At 57.8% G+C, this 26349-nt stretch overlaps 1 protein-coding gene across 6 annotated transcripts in view; it reads left to right on the top strand.

Moving 5' to 3' along the window:
* Positions 1-26349, top strand: part of JADE2 (jade family PHD finger 2) — a 53681-nt gene that overhangs the window by 14836 nt on the left and 12496 nt on the right. For all 6 annotated transcript variants that reach the window (XM_062587023.1, XM_062587021.1, XM_062587020.1 and 3 more), the window contains exons 5-9: positions 8949-9118; positions 15990-16201; positions 18184-18351; positions 18904-19020; positions 22492-22953. In XM_062587023.1, the coding sequence (XP_062443007.1) occupies positions 8949-9118; positions 15990-16201; positions 18184-18351; positions 18904-19020; positions 22492-22953 (1129 nt within the window). The remainder of the gene's footprint in view (positions 1-8948; positions 9119-15989; positions 16202-18183; positions 18352-18903; positions 19021-22491; positions 22954-26349) is intronic.

Genomic DNA, 26349 nt, shown 5'->3' with positions numbered 1-26349 from the left:
GGTGTGCGAGTCCCTTCCCGCTCCGGGAAGGAGTCTCTCCCTCCTGAAGGCATGTCAGCGCTCGGCGTTCGCTGCTGCTCGTCTCGTGCTGCGGCCGGGCTCTTGGAAACGAGCTCTTCCTGCTTGCGTGTTGCCTCTGGGTTGTGCGGGTGCAAAGCTGAAAATGAGATTTTGAAACGCTTTATTTTCTGGAGCTCTAAAACGTCGAAGCTGTGGGTGAGGCAGAAGGGAAGAGCTTTATTTTAAGGAACGCTTTCCCCAGAAAGCAGCCGCCTGGGAACGGCTTAGCCGAGAGCCGCCTTAACGTCGCGGGTGCCTCGCAGGTTAGCGCGGATTGCAGTGCCGTTGCGTAGGCAGCGCGGGGGCAGAGGAGCGTCTCTTGGCTCGGTGGCACCTGGCTTGGTGTCCACGCTGGGCTCCGCCGGGCACCCGGGTGCCATCGGCGCCACCCGGGCTGTCGGGCGGTGCAGGGGATCCGCTCTTCCCTCTGCAGGCTCCGCATTGCTGCGGTGTGAGGGGCTCCAGCGTGGATGGATGAGCCCTTGGAAGCTGAATGGGATGGGGAGGGGGGGGGAATGAGCAGCTAAGTGAGTTTCCCCTCTGATGGGACCTGGCATGATGGGTGGTCACGCTTTGTTGAGACGCCTCAACATCTCCTACTCCATGAGATGCAGGTAGTGATGACAGTACGGCGTGTTTCTGCTGGAGCTCGTCACTAGAGGATCTCCACAGGCTTCATGGAAGGGCAAGGCAGCCTTGCAGCCCCTGTGTGAGCCGCTCACCCGCCCCGCGCAGCCAGTTCACCAGTGTCTAAACTGAGGCACAGAGCTTTTGACCGAGAGCTGGGTGAGGACAAGCCGGCCATGCTCATGGGCTGGCGCTGCCAGCCGATGCTCCTCGGAGGAGCTGGGGACGGGTTTGTCAGGTCCTGGCTCCTCAGACCCAAGCCAGTGCCACCAGCCGATGCTCCTCGGAGGAGCTGGGGACGGGTTTGTCATGCCCTGGCTCCTCAGACCCAAGCCAGTGCCACCAGCCGATGCTCCTCGGAGGAGCTGGGGACGGGTTTGTCATGCCCTGGCTCCCCAGACCCAAGCCAGTACCACCAGCCGATGCTCCTCGGAGGAGCTGGGGACGGGTTTGTCATGCCCTGGCTCCCCAGACCCAAGCCAGTACCACCAGCCGATGCTCCTCGGAGGAGCTGGGGACGGGTTTGTCATGCCCTGGCTCCTCAGACCCAAGCCAGTGCCACCAGCCGATGCTCCTCGGAGGAGCTGGGGACGGGTTTGTCATGCCCTGGCTCCCCAGACCCAAGCCAGTGCCACCAGCCGATGCTCCTCGGAGGAGCTGGGGACGGGTTTGTCATGCCCTGGCTCCCCAGACCCAAGCCAGTACCACCAGCCGATGCTCCTCGGAGGAGCTGGAGACGGGTTTGTCATGCCCTGGCTCCCCAGACCCAAGCCAGTACCACCAGCCGATGCTCCTCGGAGGAGCTGGAGACGGGTTTGTCATGCCCTGGCTCCCCAGACCCAAGCCAGTGCCACCAGCTGATGCTCCTCGGAGGAGCTGGGGACGGGTTTGTCATGCCCTGGCTCCCCAGACCCCAGCCAGTGCCACCAGCCGATGCTCCTCGGAGGAGCTGGGGACGGGTTTGTCACTCACGGCTCTGATGATGGTTTCATGTTGCTGGCGTGCGACTCCTCCGACGTGCGGCGGGGACAGCGGCAGCGGCGTCTCGAGGGGGCTCGGGGCTGCGTGGCGAGGCGCCCCGGCGTGCGCTGGGCGTTGGGCTTGCCCCGGACCCGCGCGCGGCGGGGGGACGCGAAGGAGGGATCCTGCTCGCTGGCAGGGCTCCCGGGCGCTCTCGGCTTCGCGGATCTGAGCGCGAGTCGGCGAGGGCAGCGGGGAGCGGCAGCCTGGCGAGGAGCTCGCGCCGAAACCCGGCGCGGCGGGATGGGGCAAAACGCTGGTTTCAGACCTGGCAGGGGACCGGGCGGGCTCGACTTCCGCGGCGCCCGGGCAGGGCTCTGCAGCGGGCTGCAGGCGCGGGGCGCCCGGCGCCGTGGGTCCCGTGGGTCCCCCCCTTTACCCGGAGCTTTCCCGGCTCTGCTCGCCCGGGGCTCGGCTGGGGCGGGCTCGTGCCCCGCGGCGGCTCGCGGCTCCGGCTCGGCGCGGCGGCAGGTGCGGAGCCGCCGCTGCCGCTTGCAAAATCTTCCCCCGCTCTCCGCTAGTGGGTGGACGCCAATATAAAAGCGGAGCTGTTTGCATTATTGAAATAACTGCGGAAACATTATCTGGCTGAGATAATTAATTCCAGCTGCTTTAACGTTAGTAGCTTGGCTTCAGTGGCGCGAAGAAGCAACTGTTTTCTTGCCTCTGTGTCGAGCGAACGTGTGCTCAGACCCCCCGGCTTCCCTGGCAGCGCTTCCCAGGTACCCCCCGCTTAATTAAATGGGAACGAGCAGGGCGGCCCTAGCGCCGGTGCCGGCGCCTGCTCCGGGGGCTGCTCGGAGCGTCCTCGCCCGAGGAGGAGGAGGATGGCGAAGGGCGTCATCGCTGCCAGCGCCGGCTACCGCGGGTGCTTTTAGGCTGTTCGGGCAGCTAGTCCGGTTGGCTCGCCTGCATTTTTAAAATCAGCCTGGTTAATTTAAAATCTGCCTGGTTAAATATCTTGTTGGCATTCTCTTCCTTCTTTGAACTGAGCCTTACGGGCATAGTTTTTGGCTCATGCTTTTGCAGACTTTTTTAGAAGCCTTAAAAATGGAATAAGTAGGCTGGTCAGAAATTTGGGTATGTGAAGGGTTAGGAAGTCTGATCTGGGGGTTCTGCTGCTATCGCTACTGTTCACGTTTCGCCAGAGTTGGCAATTTCTGCCCTTCTCCCCTGTGCCATCAGCCTCTTTTCCTGACGTCTTAAACCCTGCTCGCTGTAGAGCAGCAGTAACGTCCATAAAATCTATTAGCTTAAATTCATAAGAAGATTGGGCATCTGGTCTGAACGGCCTGCTAGATACCATTTTAATAAACAGAAAATGGAAATCGTCCCTTTAAATTGCAGAATGCCTTTTTAGAGCTCGAGTGTGCTGCGAAGAATTCCCTCGTGCCTGGAGCTGGCAGTAATAACAATATCAGCATCCTCCGAAGGTTGCTGGCAGAATTATCTTTCCACTGACTTTCCTAAGCTGATTTATTTATGGACACTGAACAAGACTAATTTAGACTGGAATGTAGGTAAAGAAAAGATGACTGTCTAAAGCCTCCGTTGTAATAAAATGAAGTATTTGCAGAAGAGAAACACCATACACGATTATTTATTATTTCTATCTGGTACATTAAAAGGGAGCATGCAGAAAAAAATGCCCTCTCCTTTTAGCCAAGCAAAGCATTCAGTTTACAGAGATGATGAACCATGAGAATTTGCTGAGTATTTTTTATTAATGTGTAATCTTCTCCGGGGATACGTGCAATCCTCGAGAGTCTTGGGGCCCACTTACTCCTTTTCCTGGAGTGCCCTTGAGACCCACTTTTACACTAATGGCCTCAGATTTGTTATGCTTTTTAGACTGATGGCAATTTTGTAGCCCCTCATTTAAATAAGCTCTTGATTGATGTAGACTTTTTTTTTAAAATGCTGTGTCTCTATCTAGTGGGATAAATAAAGGAATAAATGCACCTCCAGGGTAATCAGGGTCCTTCAAGCCACTTGCCGGAGGAAATGAGTTGTAAGGAGGGCTCAGCTGGGAAGGAAGGTGGTTCAGATGGGAGCAGAGGAAACTGCCTGGCTGTCCTGGTCTCCCCCCTTGGTGCCCTTGCCCAGGGAGGCCAAACAGCCACTCCACTGTCGTTTCTCCTCTTCCTTTGGTGGAGCAGCTGCTTCTAAGCTGCAAGACGTTGGTGGTGACACCTGAACTGCAAAGGCCCTCACCAACAGCTCTGATGGGAAAGAGTTTGGATCCCACCACGAGGTCCCAGTTGGAAAAGCGTTCAGGGAAGCATCGCAGTGTTGCGTTGCGCAGTAAGACCTAAGGTAGCAGCCGTGCTTTCACCTCTCGTCTCCAGAGGGGAGCAGCTCTTGGCAGTCAGGGTTATCCGGGGCAGCAGCGTGGTACCAAAGGAAATCCTGCAGCGTGGTGCTGCAGTGAGCTCTGCCGGGTGGTGAACACGGCTGCAGGCGAGGAGGAAAGCTCGGCGGTCGCAGCTTCCCCGCTGGGCTGCCACGTTATCCTTCCTCACCTCCTCCCTCATGGTCAGCTACGCCCCGGCCTGACCCTTCCCGACGAGGTTTCCTGCCCCGCCAGGGCCAGTTTGGCTCTCCCACGATGAGTCAGCCCTGTCCTTCGCCTGGTGGCTCCTTCCCACCTCTGGCATGAACTCAATGCTGTTTACGTGGAAAAAACCTGCGTCATCCTCTCCAGCAGCACGTACCCATGGGAGCAGCCGCGCTGGGGACAGCCCTCCCAGGGGGACTGAGATCAGAGAGAATTGGCTCATCCCGGGGCTATGGGTCCTGTGTGTGAGTGCTCAGCGAAGATGCTCAGATACAGCCGATGCTGCTGAGATCCCTGCCCAGGTCTCCCTCAACGACACCACAGCCGGGACAGGTCCTTTCTTTCTAGCAGCTCTTCTTACCTGCAGAGCTGGCTGGGGTAGCAGGGCTTGGCTCGGTGGGGCTCTGCTGGAGACTCGAAGGAGGTGACAGCAGGTGGTGGCCATGGGTGGTTTAGAGGTGGAATAGTGTTCATGGACCATTGGGGGCTCACCTGAGGAGCTCTTCCCTGGGACTGTGCTTTTCTGTAGCAAGAACAGCACCATGTGGGAGGTCAAAGTGCTGGCTGTGTCCATCAGCAGCCAGGTGTTTCTTCAGCTTGCTCCTCCACCAGGCTCAGGAGGCTTTCCAGAGGGTCAGGCTTGCTGATCGCCAGCATCACCAGCAGCCTCTGGTGTCTCACTTCGGGCTCCAGCTATCAGGGCAGTGCTAGGAGGGTTTCGTGAGGTGGGTACAAGGTCCCACAGGTCACAAGGTCATTATTGGAAGCTGCCATTGATTATGGACAACTGCTGATCCTCGGGTGGGAGGCAGCGGACCCACTCCTGAGGGGTGGTGGGTGGTGGAAGGATCTCTGTTCAGATCCTTCTGTATTACCGTAATAAAAGCCCACAGGCTTTCTACCCGAGTTAGGATCCAGCCAAGAGGTTTCTACTTCTTTAATTCTTTTTAAAAGACTTTTTTAACATGAAAAAGCATTCACGTTACTTCAATAGCATAATGATTCCCTTTAGTGCACCTACATTTTACTTCTAGGCCATGGCATTTGTTTCTGTAGTGTTTTCATTTCCCGCTTTGGCATTGCTTACCTTCTGCCCGCCTTCCCATTTTGGTTCTTTTTAAAATATTCCTCTCTCCTGAGATGAGTCACCCAGGCCCTGTGACACCTCCCATAGCCGCCAAAGCAGCACGCTCGGTGTTTTCTCTTCTCCTAACGCGCCGTGCAGCGCACGGAGCCTTTAGCGCTCCGAGTCTTGCCTTGTCCGTGTGCTCACAGCGCATTTATTGCTGTGTACAGGTGTTTGTGGTTGCCACCGTTTTCTAGTCTGCAGCTTCTCGGGACACGTTCTTGGGCTTGCAGACCTGCTCTCCAGGGGTGGGTGGTCGGGCCCCGTGCAGGGTTCGCTGCCTGTGCCCCAAGCAGTGAAAATCGGGGGGTGAGGAAGGCTCTCGTGCCTGCCCGAAACTCCTGTGCTCTCCTGACTGCTTCTGTTTTGCAAAAGGGAGGAAATTTCTCTGAACAAGCCAACAGGAGCCCTTTGACTCAGATCAGAGGAAACGGGAAAACTGGTAGTCGAGGTTATTAAGAGCTTGACTCTTGCTTTCTCTTTGAAAAAAAAAGAATCTGTGCTGAGCCGTGTAGGTACCGTGAGCTGGAGGTGATGCACTGGCAGGTGTGGAGCTCGGTGCCCGAGCCTGAAGCAGGACAGAGAGACTCGAGAGTAAGACTAGAAATGAGAAAGAAGCATCAATTCCTGTGGGATCACCTGATACCGCAACCTGGACCTGGAGAACATCAGCACGTGGCGTAAAAGGCCCCGCAGAAGTCGTGCGAGTTGGCGACGTGTCCGCGGACGTCGTCGTCGCCCGGCTTGGCGCTCCCGCCTGCACTGAGCAGCTCTCTGCAAGCTCCGCGGCCAAGCTCCGCGCGTCGCTCGCGGCTCCGGCCTCGGTGGCGCGGCTCTCCTGAGACGAGGCGCTTCGTATTCGCTCCGGTTCCTTGCGGGGTTGGTAATTAGTGGCGGTCGGTGAGCTGCCTTGGAACGGAGCTGCGCAAGTACGGTGAGGCCGCGGTAGAAGACGCGGCAGCGTGAGCGGCGAGGAGACACCCTGTAAATTCCAGTTCGTGTCGAGGTGAAGAAACTCCCTTTTAATGGGGAAATGCTGGAAAAAGCTGGAGGTGCCGCTTGGCGGTCGGGGCTGCAGCGGCGCCGAGGCACTGGGTGGTCTCCGCGCCCCGGGGCCTCTGCAGAGCCGCGCGCGAGGCGCCCGCACGCGTTTGCAGGCCCTGGCAGCGCGGCGGCAGGCGGGCGGCTGCGTGCCCGGCTCCGCCTGGCCGTGAGGGGGAATTTCTTCCCTGTGAGAGGGTCGGAGCACTGGACCAGGCTGCCCAGAGAGGTGGCGGAGTCTCCTTCTCCGGAGATACTCAAGGCCTGCCTGGATGCAACCCTGTCTACCGTGCAGGCTCCCTCCGCTCTGCCGCGCTTCAGAGCCCGAGTACCTGAGCCTCCGCACGCGGCTGCGGTTCAAAGCATCGCCTGTTGCAGCTCGTTGTTCAGTAAGCAGGTTACGTAACTGGGGTTAATAAGGGTTTACGGCCGCGCGTGCGGCGTGGTTCCCTCTACCTGCTCGGACACCTCTTTGCAGCAGCTATGAAGAAACATTCCTTGCTGCTGGAGGACTTCAACAACTTTGAGCTTTCTCCTGCAAGACCGCTGTGCTGAGCTTGCCTAGTGACTTGCCAAGGACTTGATGCTTTGCATAGCAAGAAGAGTTTCACCTCTTCGTGGACCAAGACACGTTGCACCAGCGACTCCTGTATCTTTTAAGGGGCTGGGAGCTCTGTAGATCAAAGTCCTGGGCCTGGGTAGGAGCATGTTTAGTGTCTGTGTTACTATTGCAGCTAGTATTGTCGTAGGGTTTTCTTCAGCCCCTGGACCGAAATTTGTAGCAGATCTCCGTCGGGTAGCAGGGCACGTCTTGCTGTACAATTTGTTGATGGAGAGAATAAAGGCGAAGGAGGTTGCTGGGTTTGCTGAAGATCACACAGCAAATCGCTGGAAAAGCTGCAAAAAGCCTTCCTTGATGTTTTGCTCTCTGAGCAATCGAATTACTGCCACTCCAGCTGGTGGCTCTGAAAGTCACTCCCAACGGCCGTGACTGCAGGGAGGACAGCAAATACACCCTGTGTCCGGCTCTGGGGACGCTCCGGGCTTCGTCCTGCTGCTCGCCATGGAGCACCTCGAGGTGTCAGGGCGCGAGTGGAGCCAGGCACCGGAGCCAAGCGCCGCTGGGCTCCCAGGTTGTGCTGCTGCAAGAAGAGGGTCAGACCCTCAGGCTTTGCACAGCAAGTTCTCCAGACGGAGAAGCTGCTCTGAGGAGCGCAGCGTGGTGAAGGCTGTTGCTGATTTCAAGCCTGGTTCTTTGCAGCGTCTTTCTCCACTGACGTTCGCGCCGGGAGGTGGTGTTTCGGGAGGAAACGCGAGCTGTGCAGACGCTGCGAGCTCCAGCTCCCAGCCTTGCAGCGATCTGGCGGCCGGCGCCGCAGCCTGCTTCCCCTTCCTCGCTCTTCCCCGCTCGCGCGTCGCTGCACGCGATGCTCTTGACGTGTGCGTGGCAAGTGCCGTGCACGCTGCCGCGGAGTCGCCAAGACGCACAGAAGAGCTGACAGCAAGCGCCTGTTGGGTTGCTGCGCAGGAAGTTTGTAGCAGATGAGGCAGCTCGTCTTCCCTTGCCTGCGGTTCGCGTTGCGGCACGTTCGCAGCAGAGCGCTCGGACCGACGTGCCTCGGTGCCGAGCGTGCCGGAGCACCGCCGCGCAGACGTGGCACGCCGCGCTGGAGCAGCCTGCCTGCCTGCAGCACCCGCCTCGGTGGCCTGTGGCTTGGCTGGAGAACGTTTGAAATCGGGGTCCCTCTTCCAACAGATGGTCCTGGGGGAATGCAATACGTGCGCAGAGCTGGCAGGGCTCCGCGGGATGTCTCAGCTGAGCGTGCGTCTGCCCAGCCTGCTCCCAGGCCCCCATCTCCGCCGTGCTCTGGCTACTCTGCAGTAATTCCTCCGGAGGAGCTAACAGCTGGAGGAGTCGCTGTCTGGACCATCATATTCGTCGGACCTTGTTTCCCTTGGGTTCATCACTGTAAAGAGTTAAGCGGGCGATCAGTGACAGAACGGTCGCTGTAGGTGGGGGAAGGTTAGCTGTCTGCAGCGCTAAGTGGTGTTGATCAGTCAACACTGCTGCAGTAGTGTCTTGCATCAGTGCCAAACCGAGGCCGTCAGAGTGCACAACATTTCTGTGAAGGCAAGGAATTAAGTCTTTTTTAGTGTGTTTCATGTGCGTAAGAAAGATTTATGAGGTTTTAATCTGTTAGTTTTGATAATGAGGGTGTCCAGCTTTTCACAGGTGGTTTGCGATACCGGAAGAGGGAATTGACAGCCAGGGATATACTTGGCATTTTTTGAAAATAGAGCTGTTTTAATGCATCTGAAATCTAACCACTGAATAAGGTATCCTGAACGTGCAGCCTCTGTGAAAATGTTTGTCCAGGTGTCCGAGGTCTGGTTCTCCAAGCGTCTGAGGCAGAATGGACCATGTTGAGCTCATGAAACCCCTTTGCTCTTGCTAGGCCAGCTAGCTGTGTTTTTGCAGACTGTAACTTTTCTCCACCTTTCCTTCTTTTCTTCCAGGATCATACCCCAGCTGGAGAACTCGCCTTCACAGGTTTCGCCGAGTAGCCCGCCTGTCTGTGAGATTTCAGAAGCAACTAGGACCTACTTGCAAGGTGTGAGCCGCTATGACTTGGACGAGCTTGATGCTTGCTGGCTGGAACTTGTTAATATGGAGCTCAAGGAGATGGGTAAGTCTTGCTGAGATTTCTCTGCTTGCTTGGGGCGCGTATTGAGTGGGCATCAAGTAATGATGTGGAACCAAAGTCAAAAGGCCTTGGAGAAGGAACTTCATTCTGGTTCTGCAAAAGACATTACACAGATTGCCACTACGCAGGATCTGAGTGCATCTCAGTGCCTCTCACTCACTTCGGGATTGGGGGCCCAGTGCAAGAAGAACAGGGCAAACCCAGTGATTACAGCAATAATGCGGTTTCCCCCATGGAGCAGGAATCTGGTTTGCAGAAGAGCTGATGGACTCCAGAACACTCATCACCATACTCCGACGGCAGGATCAGCCTCGTCTCCGGTTCTGCTCCCTGAAGCATCTGTGCTGCAGCAGGAGGTGTCTGGGCAGGATGGGCATATCCACCCTGACTGCTGTTCCCTTGACTGGCCAGAGCTGAGAGCGTAGCTCATGGATGTAGCCAACTGGACCGATGGAGTCAGAGGAAAGAGGATTTCCTGGTCAAAGTGTGTAATTCTCAGGAATGCTGTCTCTCCTTTCTCAGTTGTCTTTAAATACCACAGCAGAATGTTGCCTGCGTTACTGCTCTGTTATATCAGCACACATTTTTAAAATCCATTAGTTCTGTTAAGTACAAGTAACTGGACAGGAAGTTGGACTCGGGTGTAGAGTCCTGCCAGCCTCTGGAGGGATTTTCCAGTTGTCGTTGGGTAAGGTTGCTGTGGTGTGATTACTGCTACTCAGGTAAGGATAGCAAACCAAAAAACCATTCACCTTTTAGATCCATGGAAGCTGAAATGTTCCTGAACAAAGCAGAAGTCTTCACGGGTGGGACGAAGCGTACGATCGAGTCCTTCAGCAGCAGGATCGTGTGCTGCTGAGCAGGAAAATTGTGTTGCGTCTCCGAGGCTGCTAGCGAAGCTCTGCAGCGAGGCGCTGTTACCGCGGGCGGGCTGCGTGGAGAGCAAACCGGCGCAGGACCTGGCCGCGGCGTCGCCCGGTCTCATCCGCAGGAGGTCTTCGTTCCTTCCGCCAGCCCACGCTTCACTTGCCGAGTTCTTGTTACCGTACTCTTTGGGAATATAAGAAGATGACGCGAACAGCGGCAGCAGCCTCACCGCGAGGCGCGTCCCGTGTAGCGGATTTCCCGTGATCGCCGCGTTGCGGAGCCTGCAGCCTCGCTGGCGAATAGCAGGCGGCCCTGCCCTCCCCGCGGGCCCGGGATTAGCAGCCTCCGCGCCGCCCTGACCGCGCTCGGCTTCTGCAATCCAGGCAATTAAAAACAAGCCCTTGCGGAGAGCAGACGGCAGTGCTGGGCGGGCGGCGCGGTGCTGCTCGGGGGCTGCTGGAGCTGCCGCTCCTGGGAAACCGGCTGGTATCGCCCCGTCCGTCCGTCCAGCTGTGACGAGCACCAGCACCCGGCCGGGTGGGATGGGGGCACCTCTGGGGCAGCCGCCAGCGCTGCCGTCGAAACCACCACGGATCGCAGCGCAGCTCCCGGGGGTGTCGGCGGCGGTGGCTGGAGCTGCCTGCGTCCCCGCCGGGCTCCGAGGAGCCGCGGGGAGGAGGGCTGGAGAACACCTATGAGATCATCCCTCCCTCTGGCTTCCCCCCTCGCCCCGGCTCCCGTTTCCAGTCCTTTTTAGGGCACCCTGGCGAGGGAGGTTTATCGCTGAGATCAGGGCGACCTTCTGGAGAGTTGCAGCTCTCTGCAGTTTGTCGGGGAAGCTCTGAACTCGGCAAGCAGCCTTGCCAAAAAGTGCAAGTTTCTTGCATAAAACAGCTTTGAGTAGTTTAACCCCCCCCCCCCCCCCCCCCCGCCTGCTCCCGGTCAGTAGCAACAGTAGCTGTTGCTATTCGGGGTGGAAGCGTGCTGTTAGGTGAACTTCTGTGCGGCAGAGGTGACATCAGCGTTTAAGCATGCCCAAGGGGGTTGTTTATAGCTGCTGCAGTTTGTGATAGTAAAAAACGCGGCTCTGAAGCAGTCGGAGTGAGACGCGGAGCCAGACTGATGGATCTGCCCCTTCGGGCAGCACGCGCCTCTCCGTTCAGAGAGGAGCCAGGCCCGTAGCCTCCGTTTTTTTGTTAAGATTTCCTGCTGTTCTTTGTGATCTGCACAAACCCAAAGCTGTTGCAAGGCTAGAGAGACGCCCAAGGCGGGGGAAGCTCGGCGGCGGCAGGGCGCCTGCAGCCTTCGTTCGCGGCTGAGATGCTCGTTGCACCAGCGACGGCTTTAGCAGCAGAGCGGTGCAAAGCAGCGCGAAAATGGTTGAAATAATGATCCGAGCTCATTTGGTGCAAAAATAGCCTTGGCCTTATGGCACCAAAGCCTGCAAGGAAATCCAGTCCAGGTAGCACTTCCGTGAGCCGCTGGCAGAGGTGAGGCCACCGTGGGCCTCGGGAGAGGCGGACGCGGCAGGAAAGCCCCTCTGTCTTTACCTTAGTGCGCAGATTGGCAGGAGGGGGGTTGGCGGTAGCACGGCGAGTCTGAAACACTCTGCCTTCACATTTTTCAGCACGAGCAGGTTTTATGTCAAGTTGTTGTTTTGCCGTTTGCATAAATTCCCTGCAATAATTGCCGCGCTTGCGAGCGCTGCTGCGGGTTGTGCTGCAGGCTGGAAGGAAGAGCTTTAATCAGCAGTGCTCCAGGACAGCTCTGTCAGTGCGAAGCTTTACCGGGGAGAGACAGCAGATTATAAAGTGGCTTCTAAAACATTTTGTCATCATCTTAAATTTGAGTAATAATTGATGTCGGTGGGTGGCAGAAAGGGGGATAATTGGTTCCTGTAAATCTTTTAAGTGCATTAGCAGGCCGTGTTTGTAACAAAATATCTCGAAGTTTCACTGCGTATGTTCAGCTCGTGTGCAGATTGTACGCTGCTGTTTATTTTACTGGTGGTGCTTTACCTTATGGCTCCATTTATAAATAATGAAAGATGGATGTGCAACTGCCGCATCTTCCAGGCACGTTGCAGGCGCAGGGCGTTTGGGTCACAGATGCTCATGCTGGTGGAAGGTTTTCTGCATTTCTGTAGGTAGCTCGTTATCCGTAGCTGTTGAGCTGGTGGCATCCAAAATGACCCGTAGCAATGGATTAGCTTTTATCCGTCGTTGCCTGGCCTCTGCAAAGGGTGCGGAAAGATGCAGACTGGGACTGTGCAGGCCAAGAGGGGAGGAGGAGGCGGGAGGAACGGAAGCGAGCGGGTCCGAAGCTGCTTGCCAAGAGCCTGGGTCTGAGCTGGCGTCGGCCCCGGCGAGCCGGTGGCTCCCCAGCGCCCCGTCCCCGCAGGGACCCTGCGGCCTTGTGCTCTGCAGTGCTCGGAGACATCTGCAGCATCCTCCAAAAAGGCGGCACGGGTCGTTTTGTTTGTTTGTGTGTGTTTTTCCTGGAAAACAGGTTCTGAGGTTTGTAGTTTGTGCACAGCCTGCGGTCCCCGTGGCTGTTCGCTCGTGAGCTGTTTGATCTCCAGATACACTCCGCAGGGTGAAAGGATTTGTTGTTTCGGTGAATGGATTCTAGTGGAGCGCAGCGGAGTCGGACGTGGGTCTGCGCTTTGTGGAAGGTGGCTCTCCGGCTCTGGTTTTTTTCTTCTCCCCGCGCAGTGAGTAGGCTCAAAGCAGAGCGAGGAATAACTGAGAATTCATTTAGCGGAGGAATATCGCTCCTTCACGCCACATAAACTGCGGTGTTACAAAAATAATTACAACGGAGAGCGGCACTGCGTGGAGAAGCGCGCGTGATCGTTGCACAGCGCCGACGTTCGGGCGTCGGAGCCGGTCTCCTGACACCAGCTGCTTCTGGACGAACTGCTCAACGTCGCTGTTCCCGCATCGGCCCAGCCGGGCGAACGGAGCTCGTCTTCCCTGCCCGTGTACCGGCTCCGGGAAAAGCCGGGGCGCCCGCGCCGTTCCCGGGCTCTCGGGAGCGCTGCTTTCCGGGGAAGAGCAGAAGCGGGCATCATCTGCGCAGCTCTGGAAGGGGATCGCGGGCAGCACCGGCCCGCTCCCTGGCCCGAGAGCCCCAAATGCCTTCCGGGAGGCTCCCGTGCCGCCGTCCCCCGCGGCGCTGCCTTCTGCTGGGTCCGTCTCCGCGGGATGGCTCGTCCCTTCGTCGCTTCTACGGAGGCACCTAACGCCTCGGGGTGAGCCAAGCTGGAAAGACCTGCAGGTCCATGGAGGTGCCAGGCCGTGTCAGGAAGTTTTGGTGGCTCGCCTGAGACGTGCTGAGCCCGGTCGGTCTGCGGTGGGCGCGGGTGGACACTCTGCAGGGATCCGCGTCAAGGCCGGCCGTCGCTGACGTACTCGCCCCGCCTGCGAGGAGGAGACGGGCGGCCGTCTGGGCGAGGACACGGAGCCTTCTCCTCCTCCCTTGGTGTTTTGAACATGAAGTTCGTCCCCGGTGACTATATATCGGTGTGAAAATGAACTTCTCACTGTTGGCTGCGTCCCCCAGACAGAGCTGTAGAGAAGTTTGCCGCGGTACCTGCTCTGCTGCCTTTCCTCTGTGGGCATGGAGAAAAACTTCATTTTTCCAGCCCATTTTATACAGACCTTGGCATACCTTAACCCAGTGAAAACGTCTTTTTCGTGGTCAGCATTAAAGCCCCTGTGTCTGGGTGTGTTCTCGGACCTGTGGTTGTGAGCCAGGACTTAGTCCCTGGACTGATTCAGCTGGATTTATTCACCGTAGCCAAGATCAGCATCTGAGTCTTTGCACTTCGCTCCACAGGGAAAATGACGGTGTTACTCTTGCATTACAGCACCGGGAGCGTTTCGGTTGAGTGTTTTTTTGTTTTTGCCGTTTGGCTGGCCACGATCAATGCGGGGAGCATCCCCTCAGCCGGAAAGATGACAATTTTATGAATGGAGTTTAATAGCAGCAACTTTCTACGACGCAGAAGGAGATAAACGGTGCACAAATGGGAGGAGAACTTCACCCTGAGGCCCCGTTGTTCAGTGTTTCATAAGCGATTAATCGCTTCATCCCCGGCAAGCGCAGTTGCCGGTTCGATAAGCGCCGAGGTACCCGAGCGGAGCTTGGCGGGCGGCTTCCTGGTGCAATTACCCCGAGGCGGAGTGCGTGCACGAGCCGGCCGGCGGCGGCGAGGGGAGAGCTGTATTTTCCAGCGTAACCGTGTAGCAAATACATTGCACGGAGACCGATCAGAAAACCACGCTGCGTCCGTGGAGCCGCGGACGATTTCGCCGGGGGCCGGAGGGCGCCAAGGACGGAGCCTCAGCGAGCGGCGCGGGGTCCCGGCGGCAGCGTGCTGCCGTCGGCGCTGCCTTTCCCCCGAGGGTTCGGTGCCGACGGCGGCGTGTCGCTGGCAATGAAAAATTTACAGGCTGGCGCGGCAGCCGGGGAGCGCGCGGGAGCGGAGGCGGGAGGAGGATCGGTTGCCGGTCTGGGAGGTTTCTTTCCACTTGGCGGTGAAACGGGAACTGTGCAGGTGCCGGCGTGGGCCTGGCCCTGGCGGCAGGTCAGTTTTCAGTTTCCTGCGGAAACCCGCCCTCCCTTTCCTTCCTCCCCCCTCCCAGCCTCGCTGGCCGGCGTCCCGGCCGAGCGCCGCGGCGGCTGCCGGCGACCTGCTCCCGGGCGGCTCGCCCGCGCCGCGGAAGGAGGCGGGTGGGCGGCTTTGCCGCCCGGAGCCCGAAATACGGGCAGAAATGGAGCGATTCCAGGGTCGCGCTGCGGCTCCAGGGCTCGTAACGCCGTTCGCTGGTTCAAAACAGCGACCTAGAAAAATACATATGTGTGTGTGTATATATATATATATATATATATATATATATTCTCGGTGGGCTTGTGTAGTGCCTGCGTAAAGCTGTGCTTGGAGGAAACCCGGGCTTGCGCGTCCGTGCGTACAGTGGCGCCGGCGACGGTCCGGCCCCGGCCGGCAGCCCGCTCCCGCCAGCGGACACAGGTCGGGGCGCACGCGGGCGGCCGAACTCCCGCTGCCTTGCGGCAAGGGAGGAGGAAAAGCTGGAAGCGAGAAGTTGGCAGTAACGCCCGGAAAGGGTCGGGGCCGGGGGCGATCGTCTCTGGCAGGCTGCGCTGGAGCTGCTCCTCTCGCTCTGGAAGCCTGTGATGTTCTTCTGCAGGGACGTCCCGGAGCACCGCAGCCGCTGTCGGAGACGAAACGCGGCGCTCGAGCGACGCGCAAGGGCGAAAGGGCTTCCCCCGCGCTCGGTTGCTGTCGCTTTCCCCCGTCACGGGGCTGCTGCCGCCGCGGCGCTCCTCCGGCGCTGGCCTCGTGTCCCCGGTCCTCGCTCGGGGTGAACGTCTCGCGCGGCGTCTCTGCCCCCGGTGCCGCCGAGGAGGAGCCCGGTGCAGGCGGGGTGAGAGGCAGCGCAGCGGAGCCGAGCCCGCCCTCGGCCTGGCTTCTCAGCTCCCGTGAACCCAAGCGGGGAAAAAAAAAACACGTTCGGCCTCGATTTCAGCCTTTGGCTTCAGTTTTACGGTTCCATTTAATTGGCCTTAAAAGGGTCAGTTTTCAGTGTTCACAATTAAAGCATTGACTTTGCATTGCCAAAGCTCGTCTGAGCCCGCGCTGCAGAAAGCATCTTTGCAAAACTCGTCTCCTCGAACGTTTAAACTGTCAGACCTAATTATCCGCATTGGTTCAGCTCAATGGGTTTCTCTCCTCTCAGCCAGCAGCAATATTTTGTTGCTGTCTATGAAACATAAACCGTATCCCGAGTTAGAAGCGGCTGTTTTCTGAATCACAGATCTTATTGGCGCTGTCAATTTGCCTTTTAGGAGAAGTCTAAAATGTCTCCGCGGTGCCGTACAGAGCAAAGGCAGGTCTGCGAGCGGGGTGGTGGGTCCCGGGTGGGTAGGACCCGAACGATGTCCCTGCTCTCGTGCCTTGCAGAGAAGCCGGAGCTGGACGAGATGACCCTGGAGAGAGTGCTGGAGGAGCTGGAGACCATGTGCTACGAGAACATGAACATCGCCATCGAGACGGAGGAGGGCCTCGGCATCGAGTACGACGAGGACGTGGTGTGCGACGTGTGCCGCTCCCCGGAGGGCGAGGACGGCAACGAGATGGTCTTCTGCGACAAGTGCAACGTCTGCGTGCACCAGGTGAGCAGCGCTCGGGCTGCCTGGCCCACGCGGCACGAGCGTGTGGTCCCTGTGGGGAGCGGAGCAGGAGACCCTCGCTTTTGGGTGACCACTTGCACCTCCTCCTCTGGGGTTGCTCCGTTCCTGCTTTCCCACGTTCCTGAATTGCTGTAGACCAGCGTTAGTTAGAACGTTTTTGACTGATCCCTATGACTTCTTCAGTGGTCCTGGGGCAGCGAATGATACCTTTTTCAGACTTGATGTCATTTCAGACTTGCTCATTAGAAGCAGCACAGAGCAGCATGCCAGCAGAGGTGGACCACTGCTTCTCTAGGGTTTCCTGCGTTCTTGCTTTGCCCCTTCCTGCTTACTCTCATCTCTGAGATTTTTCCTGCCTCCTCTTCCATTAATGTACATGTTCTTCTCCCACCCTTCTTCTTCCCTGCCACATTTCTCTGTATTAAACTGTTGCTAAGGGATCTGCAGCATCCAGGAGACACCAGACTGTGTGCAGAGCTAGGTCCTGTGCCGGGCCCTTGGTGGCAGGCTGGGAAGGATGTTAGTCTGCAGTCCTGCACTAGCTAGTGGGACAGACGGACAAGTCTTTCCTGCAGCCTCTTCCGTGACAGTAACCTTGCAGGGTTGTACTGAGGGCGTAAGGACCTTCCATCTCCACCAGTGGTAGAGTTTCTATCCCAGCTTCCTTGCTGCGGGAATGTGGAGCTTCATTTTATTTTACTGCCTGAAGAAAAGTATTTTATTTTTAGAATTGAATGTAAATGCTTCGAGCTCTTCCTTGGGAGAAGGAAGAGTTGCAGTGGTGCCTGCGGGCTCCAGGGCCTGTCTGGGTGCCCGCTGCTCGGGGAAAGGAGGCGTTCACTAGGAAAACGCCAGCGTGCGAACGGTGAAAAGCACCTCTGTCGCGTTGGCTTCCCTTCTGCCTGCGACAGGGCTCCCGCCGGGTCCTGGGAGGCTTTGCTCCCTGTCCTTCCAAGGGCAGCGCGTGGGCTGGGGCCCCGCGGTGGGGTGGCGTGCCACGGTCTGCGCCGGCTGCCGGGGCTGCCGAAGGCCAGAGCCGAGGGGCAGCCGCTCGCCGCTTTGCTCTGCGCACGGGTTTTCTTCTTCTTCTCCCAAGAGATCCATCTGCTGATCTTCCGGGCAGCTTCTCCATCAGCGCTTCCTGGGGGTGGGAGCGTTCGAGATATGTATAGTTGAGGCAGGTGGGTGTTTTGAATGGTTTCCATCAGTGAATCAGATCCCACGAAATACCAGGACGGTTCAGGAGTTGCTTTGGGTTTTTTTTTTTAACCAGCCCGTGCAAAAGTTTCAGGCAGGGAGCAGAGACCGGGACGTGTCACCGGCTGCCTCGTCCTGTCCAGCAGAGGCAGCTCCCGGAGCCCGGGGGGGGGCGGACGGGAGGAAGGGTCGTGCTGAGACGCGTGTTCTTGGATTGTCGCGCCGGGAAGCATCGCTGTAATCGTCTAACCTGCAATTAGTCTTGCAAATAACACAAGCCGTGAGACTTGCTATTAATTTATTCCTGTGAAGCGTATCCTTTAGAAAACGCCTGCAGTCTTAACCTCAGAATTTCGGGTGAGGAAGAATCGCCCCCCTCCCGTTGCCGTTAAACCGTTCTGCTCCGTTACTGCCCCGGCGCAAGCGCTGCGTTTCTGTTCGGCGTGAAGGTTGCCCGTCTCCACCTCTCAGCCCCCAGGCCTCGGTCCCCGAGCCGCCGCGGTCCCGTACGGCGACAGAAGCAGCGCTCGACCGCCGCTCCGTGCCGCTCGGGGCGGGGGCTGCCGAAGGGCTCCGGCGAGCCGCGCGCCCGGCTCCCCGCTTGCCCGCGCGCTTGCGGGTTGCGAGGAGGGAGGGACTCGAGCGAGCTGCCCTCGGGCGCCGGGGCAATGAACCGGCCGCGGTCCCGAACGCGCCAGCGAAGGACGAGGCGCGGGACGGGGGCAGCGTGGCGTGGGGTTGACGCAGCCCCGCTTGCGTTGGCGCAGGCCTGCTACGGCATCCTGAAGGTCCCCATCGGGAGCTGGCTGTGCCGGACCTGCGCCCTGGGCGTCCAGCCGAAGTGTCTGCTGTGCCCCAAGAGAGGGGGAGCCCTCAAGCCCACCCGCAGCGGGACGAAGTGGGTCCACGTTAGCTGTGCCTTATGGATACCTGAAGTAAGCCGCTCTGCAGCCCGCTCGTCGGGCGTGGGAGGGCACGGCGCGCGGGGCCGAGCTCAGCTCCCGAGTCCCCCAGAGCCGGCCGAACCCCGGGTCAGGAGACGGGTGGGCGAAGGAGAAGGACGGCAGCGCTTGGTCTGCTCGCCGGCGTCCTCGGGGCTGCGCCGAGAGCAGGGCGGCGGGGGCCGGGGCGAGCGCGGGGTCCCTAGCTCCTGCCCGGGGGTGAAGGACGTTCACGGCACCTGCCTGGGCCGGGGGAAGCTAATTTTATGTGCCCAACTGAGATACTCAGCAATGACAATTAATCCAAATGACAGATTAATCCAGAGGAGGCAGCTCTGTTGTCCTCTCACGTAAATTTTTCCTTCATTTCATCCATATTTGTTTTTGGGTTGGGGGTGGAGGGTTTTTTTTTTTTCAAATTACAAGTAACCCTGAAAAATAACATACAAAAATTCCATCCCTCATTCTGGCTGCCACAGGCGTTCCCGCGTAGGAGATTTCTGCTAGTAACTGGTACTGACGGCGTGTCCTCTACTTTGCAACCAGGTTAGCATTGGATGTCCTGAAAAGATGGAACCCATAACGAAGATCTCCCATATCCCGGCGAGCAGGTGGGCCCTGTCCTGCAGTCTCTGCAAGGAGTGCACCGGGACGTGTATCCAGGTACGTAACCCGGCGCCGAAGACGCTCGGGCCTCCTCGGGTGCGCCTGTAATAGCCGCTGGAGAGTCTCGAGAGTCGTCGGTGGGCTCAACCTGGCCCTGGTTTCCTCCCGTTCTGAGTCCATGATGCAGGGTGAAGCTGACAGCGGGGAGCGTGAGCGCCAATCAGACATCATCAGATGTTGTTGTCTGTAATTATTTAATGTATTGAACGCCGGGAATCTAGATTAACTTTCTTTGCATAACACAGTGAAGTTGCTGTAGCGACACTAATTACCGAGACTGAAAACGACCTTGGTTTGAAATTGGGAACCTCTGACAGCAAGGCTTGAAGAATAAGACACTCATGAGCCTCAGCGCCCAGGAATGTCACGGACTGGTGGGGTTGGATGCGGAACCTTTCTGTTCCGGGGAAATGGAGACGCTCCGCGACTCGCCAGCCCTCAGTAGCCTCGAAGGCCTGCGAGCTTGCGGGCAGCGTGTCTGCCCTCGTTGCGTTCCCGTATTTTCTTCTGCTTTGCCACAGCTAAACAAGCTGCCGCAGACGTCCGATTTTCTGCTCTCCCTGCAGCAGTAGCGTGCTGAAGAAGGGGCTAGATTTTGCATTTTGGGCCAAAGGCGGGACGCTCTGGACTTCCCGATCGCAAAAGCAAGGCGGACCTTTCGGGGGCAGAGAGCAGAGGCTCAGGCCGCATCGCAGTGCCTCTGGCGGGAGAGCGCCTCGGGGGCTTTGCCACATTGTCTGCCCCAGATTGCTCCATGTGCTGCACCCTGCTCTGGCCACGCAACATCCCGGCAGCCCCAGGAGAGCCCGGGGAAGGGCTGCTGCTGCGCGGGACCTGTTGCTTTCTTTGGCAGAGCAGACGTCGAAGCTGCAGCCGTGTTGCACACACAGAAGGACATGTTAGAGCCATTAAGCTTTGAAAAATCGGAAAGCAGTTTTGGATGTGCTCCAAGCCCAACTAATCACCCCCGGTACAGAAGTGGGAGCTGCATCTCAGAGATCGGTGTGTGAAGCGATGTGTATTGGTGAGAGGGAGCCGGCTGCCTGAGCAGGGTGATAGGGGTAGGAGATCTGCAGGCCCCACTGTGTTTACGTGACTGCCTTCGTTTTAATACTCTAAAGAGAGCTGTTTAAAAGCAATCCCTTGAGCCTGAAATGAAATCTCACAATATTTCTTTAAATCTCTAGCGTTGACTCACTGATTTTGATGGTTCTGGGTGGATCTGCTTATTCACCCTGCCAGATGGAGATACTGTGTCATAACGGCAACTGCTTTCAAAGAACGGAAGGGCAGGGAAACGAGTCAAAGAGACTTGGCAGCATCAAAAAGATTTCAGCTTCTCGGAGGCTTCATCCTCTTAGCACCAGCATCACGCGTTAGCTGCGAGAACCTTTCCGTCGGGCGGATTTGCATTAAAGGTCACCTGGAGCGGGACGGGGAGCTTCGCTGTCTCGGCTGCTGACAGCTCACGGTTTATGAGTCTTCGTGGGGTTGTCACCAAGAGGGCTTGTCACCGAGAGGGCTTGTCGACACCACCCCAGCTCTCGCAGGACGGGAGCAGGGAAAAGCCGGCAGTGCCATCATTTAAGGAATTAGGGGGTAAATCAGCAGCAAGCTCGCCCACAGATAAATAAATGTGCTTTGTAGTCGTCTGAGGTCCAGAGCTCTGTTTTGAAAGCTGATGTTTATGGAGCATATTTTTGAGTCGTGCCTGTTTATACAGGTGTAATCTAACCACCTTTGTCAACGTTTTAGGTTTATGACGCAGCTCTGAAGAGGGAGGGCTGTTTTCTGTTAAAACACTGAGCTTTCAGTGTTGGCGGCAGGAATTAGATGCCCCAGGTGCCTGGGGGAAGGTCGGTCATTGCTTCCAAGACTGCTTTTCCCAAGTGGCCGGTTCGATCTGGGCTTTGCTGGCAGGCGAACGGGAGGAGCGAGGGCTGTAATCTCGGACGGGCAGGGAGGGTTGCTGATAGGCAGAACCGCAGCTCAAGAAAACATCCTCCTCTACCACGTTTGCAGCTGCGAAGGGGAGGCGGTTTTGCATAGGCAGCAAGGCTCTGGGAAGCTCGGTGGTTTTCCTCATCCAGAATTGACTACCAAATGGAAGCGAAGGAGGAGCTTCACGAAGGGTTCCCCGCTCGTCGCTTTGCCTCTGGTCCGTGCACGCAACTGCTTCCCTTGCTTGTCTGTAAGAAGACGTGAGCCCGGTGCAAATCGGCGTGGTGGCACGCGGGCTGGCCAGGGACGCGGCCCAGCAGGCAGCCTTCTCCGTCCTCCGGGGAAGGGGAAGTCAGGACTTTGTGGTGGTTCTTGTGGTCAGACGTGAGGAGATGCCAAGGCGAACTCCGGATCCATTAGAGATTTTCTCATCTGGGTTGCCGAAGCGGCAAGGAAGCTCGCTGCCGGCTCCGTGCCCTGCGCTTCCCGCTGCCCGGAGGGTCCGAGCTCCCACCTCGGCTGGGAACCCGCCGGCTCTTCGCAGCAGAGGTGCCCGCGGCCCGTCAGGGAGGTGCAGGAGACCAGGTCTCTGTTAGCTGGTGGCACCTAGGTCTCTCCAAACAGCTCGATCTTCTGCTGCCACCATCTCCCAGGTCGCTTTTGTGGAGCAAACGGTTTTGGAGAAGCCCTAAGTAAGCGTCACCTCCTGCTCGGGTGGGCGTTCGTTACCGCTCCTCCACCGCTCGCCGTGAGCGTCGCGGGCCCCGAGTGCTGGCGCCGTCCCCGCTCAGCCCCGCGGCCCGGGCGGCCGCCCCGCGCCGCTCAGCCCGGCGAGCGTCGGCCCTGCCCCAGCCCTCGAGAGGAGCCGCTCAGCTCTGGAAAGGGAAATGAGAAAAAACCCGCGTGCTGGTTTTTGTAAGGAGGCAGAAATGTCACGTCCGCCGGGTTGGCCAGAGCTCTGCACCGATGATCGGTTTGTCCTTGCTGCGCTCCCCGCGCGGCTCTGTCGGAGCAGCAGCCTCCTTCCAGCACGGCCCCGCGGTGCAGGTCCCGCGGCCGGCTGCTGAGCAGCTGCTGGGTCTGAACTGCCCTGGCAACATCCGCCCTCTGCCCAGGGTGGCTTGAGGGCTAATTAGCAGCCCGCGTTAATCGCTTGGCGCGGCTCGGAGCTGCGCCGGGGCCGGGGCCGCGTCCGCCCGGACAAGCCGACCGCGCCGGCTCGCCGGGAGCAGAGGCGCCGGCGGCCGCGGGGCTGCTCGGGGCCGCCGGCGCGCTTCCAGCGCCCGCTTGCGCGAGGTCCCGGGGCGGCTGCCGCCGCGCGGGTACCTGTCGGCGGCCCCCGCAGCGGCGCTGCCCGATCGGTTCCTATTTGCGTTTTGGGCACGGTTTTGACGCCTGCTGCTTGCCATCTGTCGGAGGAGAAATCTCTCAGTGGGGAGAAATTGGTCTCCGGGCGTCTCGGCGGCGGGGCTCGCGGGCCGGCCGGGGAGGGGAGACGCCGCGTAACCCTCGCTCTGCTCTCCGCAGTGCTCCATGCCCGCCTGCGTCACGGCGTTCCACGTCACCTGCGCCTTCGACCACAACCTCGACATGCGGACTATTTTAGCGGACAATGACGAAGTGAAGTTCAAGTCCTTCTGCCTCGAGCACAGCACCGGCGCCACCAAACTCCCGGAGGAGGCACGGACAGAGCCCGACCAAGCCCAGCTGGACTTGGAGAAGGTCACGCTGCGGAAGCAGAAGCTCCAGCAGCTGGAGGAGGACTTCTATGAACTCGTGAAGCCTTCGGAGGTGGCAGAGAACCTTGACTTAAGCGAATCGCTGGTGGATTTTGTCTATCAGTACTGGAAGCTGAAGAGGAAAGCAAACTCCAACAAGCCGCTGCTGACACCAAAAACAGATGAAGTGGACAACCTGGCCCAGCAAGAGCAGGACGTTCTCTACCGGCGTTTGAAGCTCTTCACGCACCTCAGGCAAGACCTGGAGAGGGTGAGTACAGTGTTTGCTTTGCTGCCGTGCCCGTGTTTCTGCCAAAGCTGCTTTGATGTGTGCTGACGCTTAGAGGCAGAGTCAGCCCTGTTCTCCCTTGACTCAGCCGGTCTCCGCTAACACTTGCTGCCCTTCGAGAGCGGAGGAGAACACGTACGTCTGCCCGGTTCTCCTTGTCCCCAGGCTGGCCTTTCGAAACGCGATGAGGCAGCACAGTCACACGGACCATCTGGCCTAGGTCTCGGTGCACGTGTCATCGCTGCAGCAGTGCTGGCATGGTTGAATCGAGTTTCTGGTGGTCTCAGCTGTAAGTTCAAAAGAGCAAACGTGTGTGTAGGGTCTGGTGTCTCTCCTCCTGCCATCGTGGGGAGAGACGTGCTGGCCGGAGCCCTGTGCATGCCAGTGGGCCTGGCTGTGGGGTGTGATGGCTACGTGCCCACCAGGAGCTGGCAGGAGCAGGGACAGGGCAGAGGTGGTCTGGGGAGGAGGAGGTCTGGCAGACCTTCCTGGGGTCACCAAGGAAGGCGAGAGCTGCAGCAGTGGGGAATGCCGAGGGAAGTGGGATACGGAAGCCACTAGTGCTACCCAGTCCCCCTGCCCGGCAGACGGGCTGCTGCAGGGAAGTGAGGTCAGCAGCGATGCTTGCCCCACGTGTCTCTGACACCTCTCTCCGAGCTGCTGTGAGGTTGTGGCATGATTTAACCCATGACAAGACAGGCAGTGCAGGTTGAGGTAGTGTGCTGTTAATACCCACGGAGGATTTGAGCTTTGGACTAGCCTGTCCTGGTCCATCCCTGCAGTACGTAGTGGGCCTAGCTCCATCCCTGAGAAGCAGATCTCAGAGCAAACCCGTATCTGCGTATCTGCCCATTTTCAGTACTCCTGAGAGCCTGCTCCTGCTTGAAAGCAACTGGATATCAAGCTGTTGGTTGGGCTTGGTCCCTTTTCTGTGGCAGAATCGGCCTTTGGTACTGAATATCTTGGTCAAGGAGCTTCTGAAGATACAGAGCTCCTGCAAAGGGGCCCCAGGAGATCGAGGAGATGTGGTACTTGCAACGTTTTTGTGCATACCTGTCACACAGAGCATCGCACTGACCTGTCCGCATGGCTCTCGGCTGGGCAGGTGTGGTTTCAGCTCGTGGGCAGCACCCAGTGCTGCTCCAGGTCGTTAACATTTAAAACGGAGGTTGGTTCGGGTTAGCTTTGCACGGTGGCGCAGGCCTTGGCAGCGTGCTGAAGACACTGCTCCGCGCTGGCGCGCGAGCCCGGGGCCCGGCGATCGGTGAGTCTGTGAAGGTGCGTGTGCTCTAAGTGACTCCCTGGCTGCGGGGAATATCGTGCAGCTGCTGGATCTCAGGGCCACCGGTTCATCTCCTCTTTTTTTTCGCTCGTGTGCTTTTCTGTACTGTAAACCTAGAGGAGGCTAATTCACTTCCCTTTGCTTTCACTTGCTCCCAGCTTGAGTTTTCAGGCTGTATTCAGCTACCGCGCGTCTCTGGGTAGAGCGCTTTGCCTTTGCCGGGAGCTGCCTGGCTCAGCGGTGCATCAGGGCAGCTTCTGTTCTATTTCTTTACATCAAAACGATGAGTTTTACCATATCGCTCATTCTGCAGAGTCGCATCCCGGCTTCACGGGGTCCTTCCCCGTACGCGTCCCTGACATGTTTCCTGGTCGGCCCCAGGCAAGACCTGCTTGTTTGCTCTTCCTCCAAGTGAGGGGATGGTAGACCCCAACCAGATCAAAGCCCCGGCGCAGGCGGGACGAACGGCGCTCAGGCCACCTCGGCGAGGCCATCGGCAGTGATTTTGCCATTTGGTTTGGTTTTGGTAACAAGTCTGGCCAAAACGATCATGTGGGATTGCCTGGGCCGATAAAGGTACCTTAATCCAAGAGTTTGGCAGCCTGAATCACCAGGGTGGGTAACGCAGAGGCCAGCAGGGTGCTGCACGGGGCTCTGCCGTCTCTTAACCGCTGTCATTGCTGCATTTCACCAGGTCGGCAACGTAAAGCTACGGAAATGCCCCGGGAATCCTAACACAGTCCCCCCTTTTTCTTTTTGCCCTTCTTTTTTACTGTCTTCACTCCCCCCCCCTTTTTTTTTTTTTTTTAAAAAAGCTTGTTCCAAGAACTAGTTGTTTAAACTAGCTTTAACAAAAGCTATGCAGTTCCCAGGCTCTCCTACCAGCACCAGAGCTGGGCTTGGGGAAGCAGCGCTGCTGCTGTTCGGCTGTGCAAGCGTGTGTAAATACCCGCCATCTCCAAGCTGAGCACAGGTAATATTTTCTTCCAGGAATACAAAATCACAGAGGAGAGATAGCACCGAATGGTTTGATATACAGGTTGCCAGAGGCAGTTGTTTTCCTTGTAAAGAAATTTTAGTCTGATGTTTCCTTCAATCCAGAACAAAAAGAAGAGAGCGTAGTAAAATATATGATATATAACTCGCTTGTTCATTTTTACACCAAGGGGATTACAGGGAAGAAGAAAACAACAACAACAACAAAAAAAGCAGCTTTTCTCTCTGATATACATAAATGTTTCCAAATTGTCCTTAGGTGACATCAGGATCCCTGGATATCTGGGTAATCATGTAGCAGTTTATAGCTCAGGATGGCAGGGTCTGGCAGGGGAGCTGGCTCTGTCCCATGCCGACATGAAGACGGCGTTGGAAGAAGTGTCACGGGACTGAGGAATGGGCCAATTGGGGAGCTCAACATGCTGAGCACTGAAAATGGAAAGCAGATTTGAAAGGACGTAAACATGGCAGTGAAGTCTTGTAGGTGCTCCAAATAACTCAAAGCAACTCAGCTGGGTGTTAAAAGCCAAACAGAGGTGCAGCCCAGGAGAGGTTCCTGGCAGGAGAGCGCTTGGGCTGTGGAAGTGTCTCTGGGAAGAGATGAAGGAGGTCCTGGGGGGGGGAGCTGTGGAGGTGTCTCTAGAAGAAGATGAAGAAGGTACCGATGGTGGGGCAGGCTGTGGAGGTGTCTCTAGGAGAAGATGGTAGAGGTCCCAACAGCGGGGCAGGCTGTGGAGGTGTCTCTGGGAGGAGATGAAGGTCCTGATGGTGGGGCAGGTTGTAGTGGTGTCTCTCGAGAAGATGAAGGAGGTTCCAGCGATGGAGCAGGTTGTGGAGGCCTCTCTGAGAGGAGACGAAGGAGGTCCCAGCAGCAGGGCAGCTCAGGAGAGTGCTCAGCCAGGCTGCTGAATGGAGTTGGTAATTAGAAAAGTCTCCGTTCTGTCGCTCGGAGGCCTGGAAATGCCCCGCTGTGTGGGCTTCATCAGCAGAGCAGATTTTGAGAAAGGTGGAGGGGGGAATGAGGAGAAGGAGGCACTGACAGCGTGCGCGAGTGTTGACGTGCCCGTACAGATTGCTGAGCATACCCGTATGCCCAGTTC

The sequence above is a fragment of the Rhea pennata genome, chromosome 14, assembly GCF_028389875.1.
Source record: "Rhea pennata isolate bPtePen1 chromosome 14, bPtePen1.pri, whole genome shotgun sequence".
NCBI classification, from domain to species: Eukaryota; Metazoa; Chordata; class Aves; order Rheiformes; family Rheidae; genus Rhea; species Rhea pennata.
The sequence above is the reverse complement of the archived record's forward strand: the minus strand, read 5'-3'. Positions and strand labels throughout refer to the sequence as shown.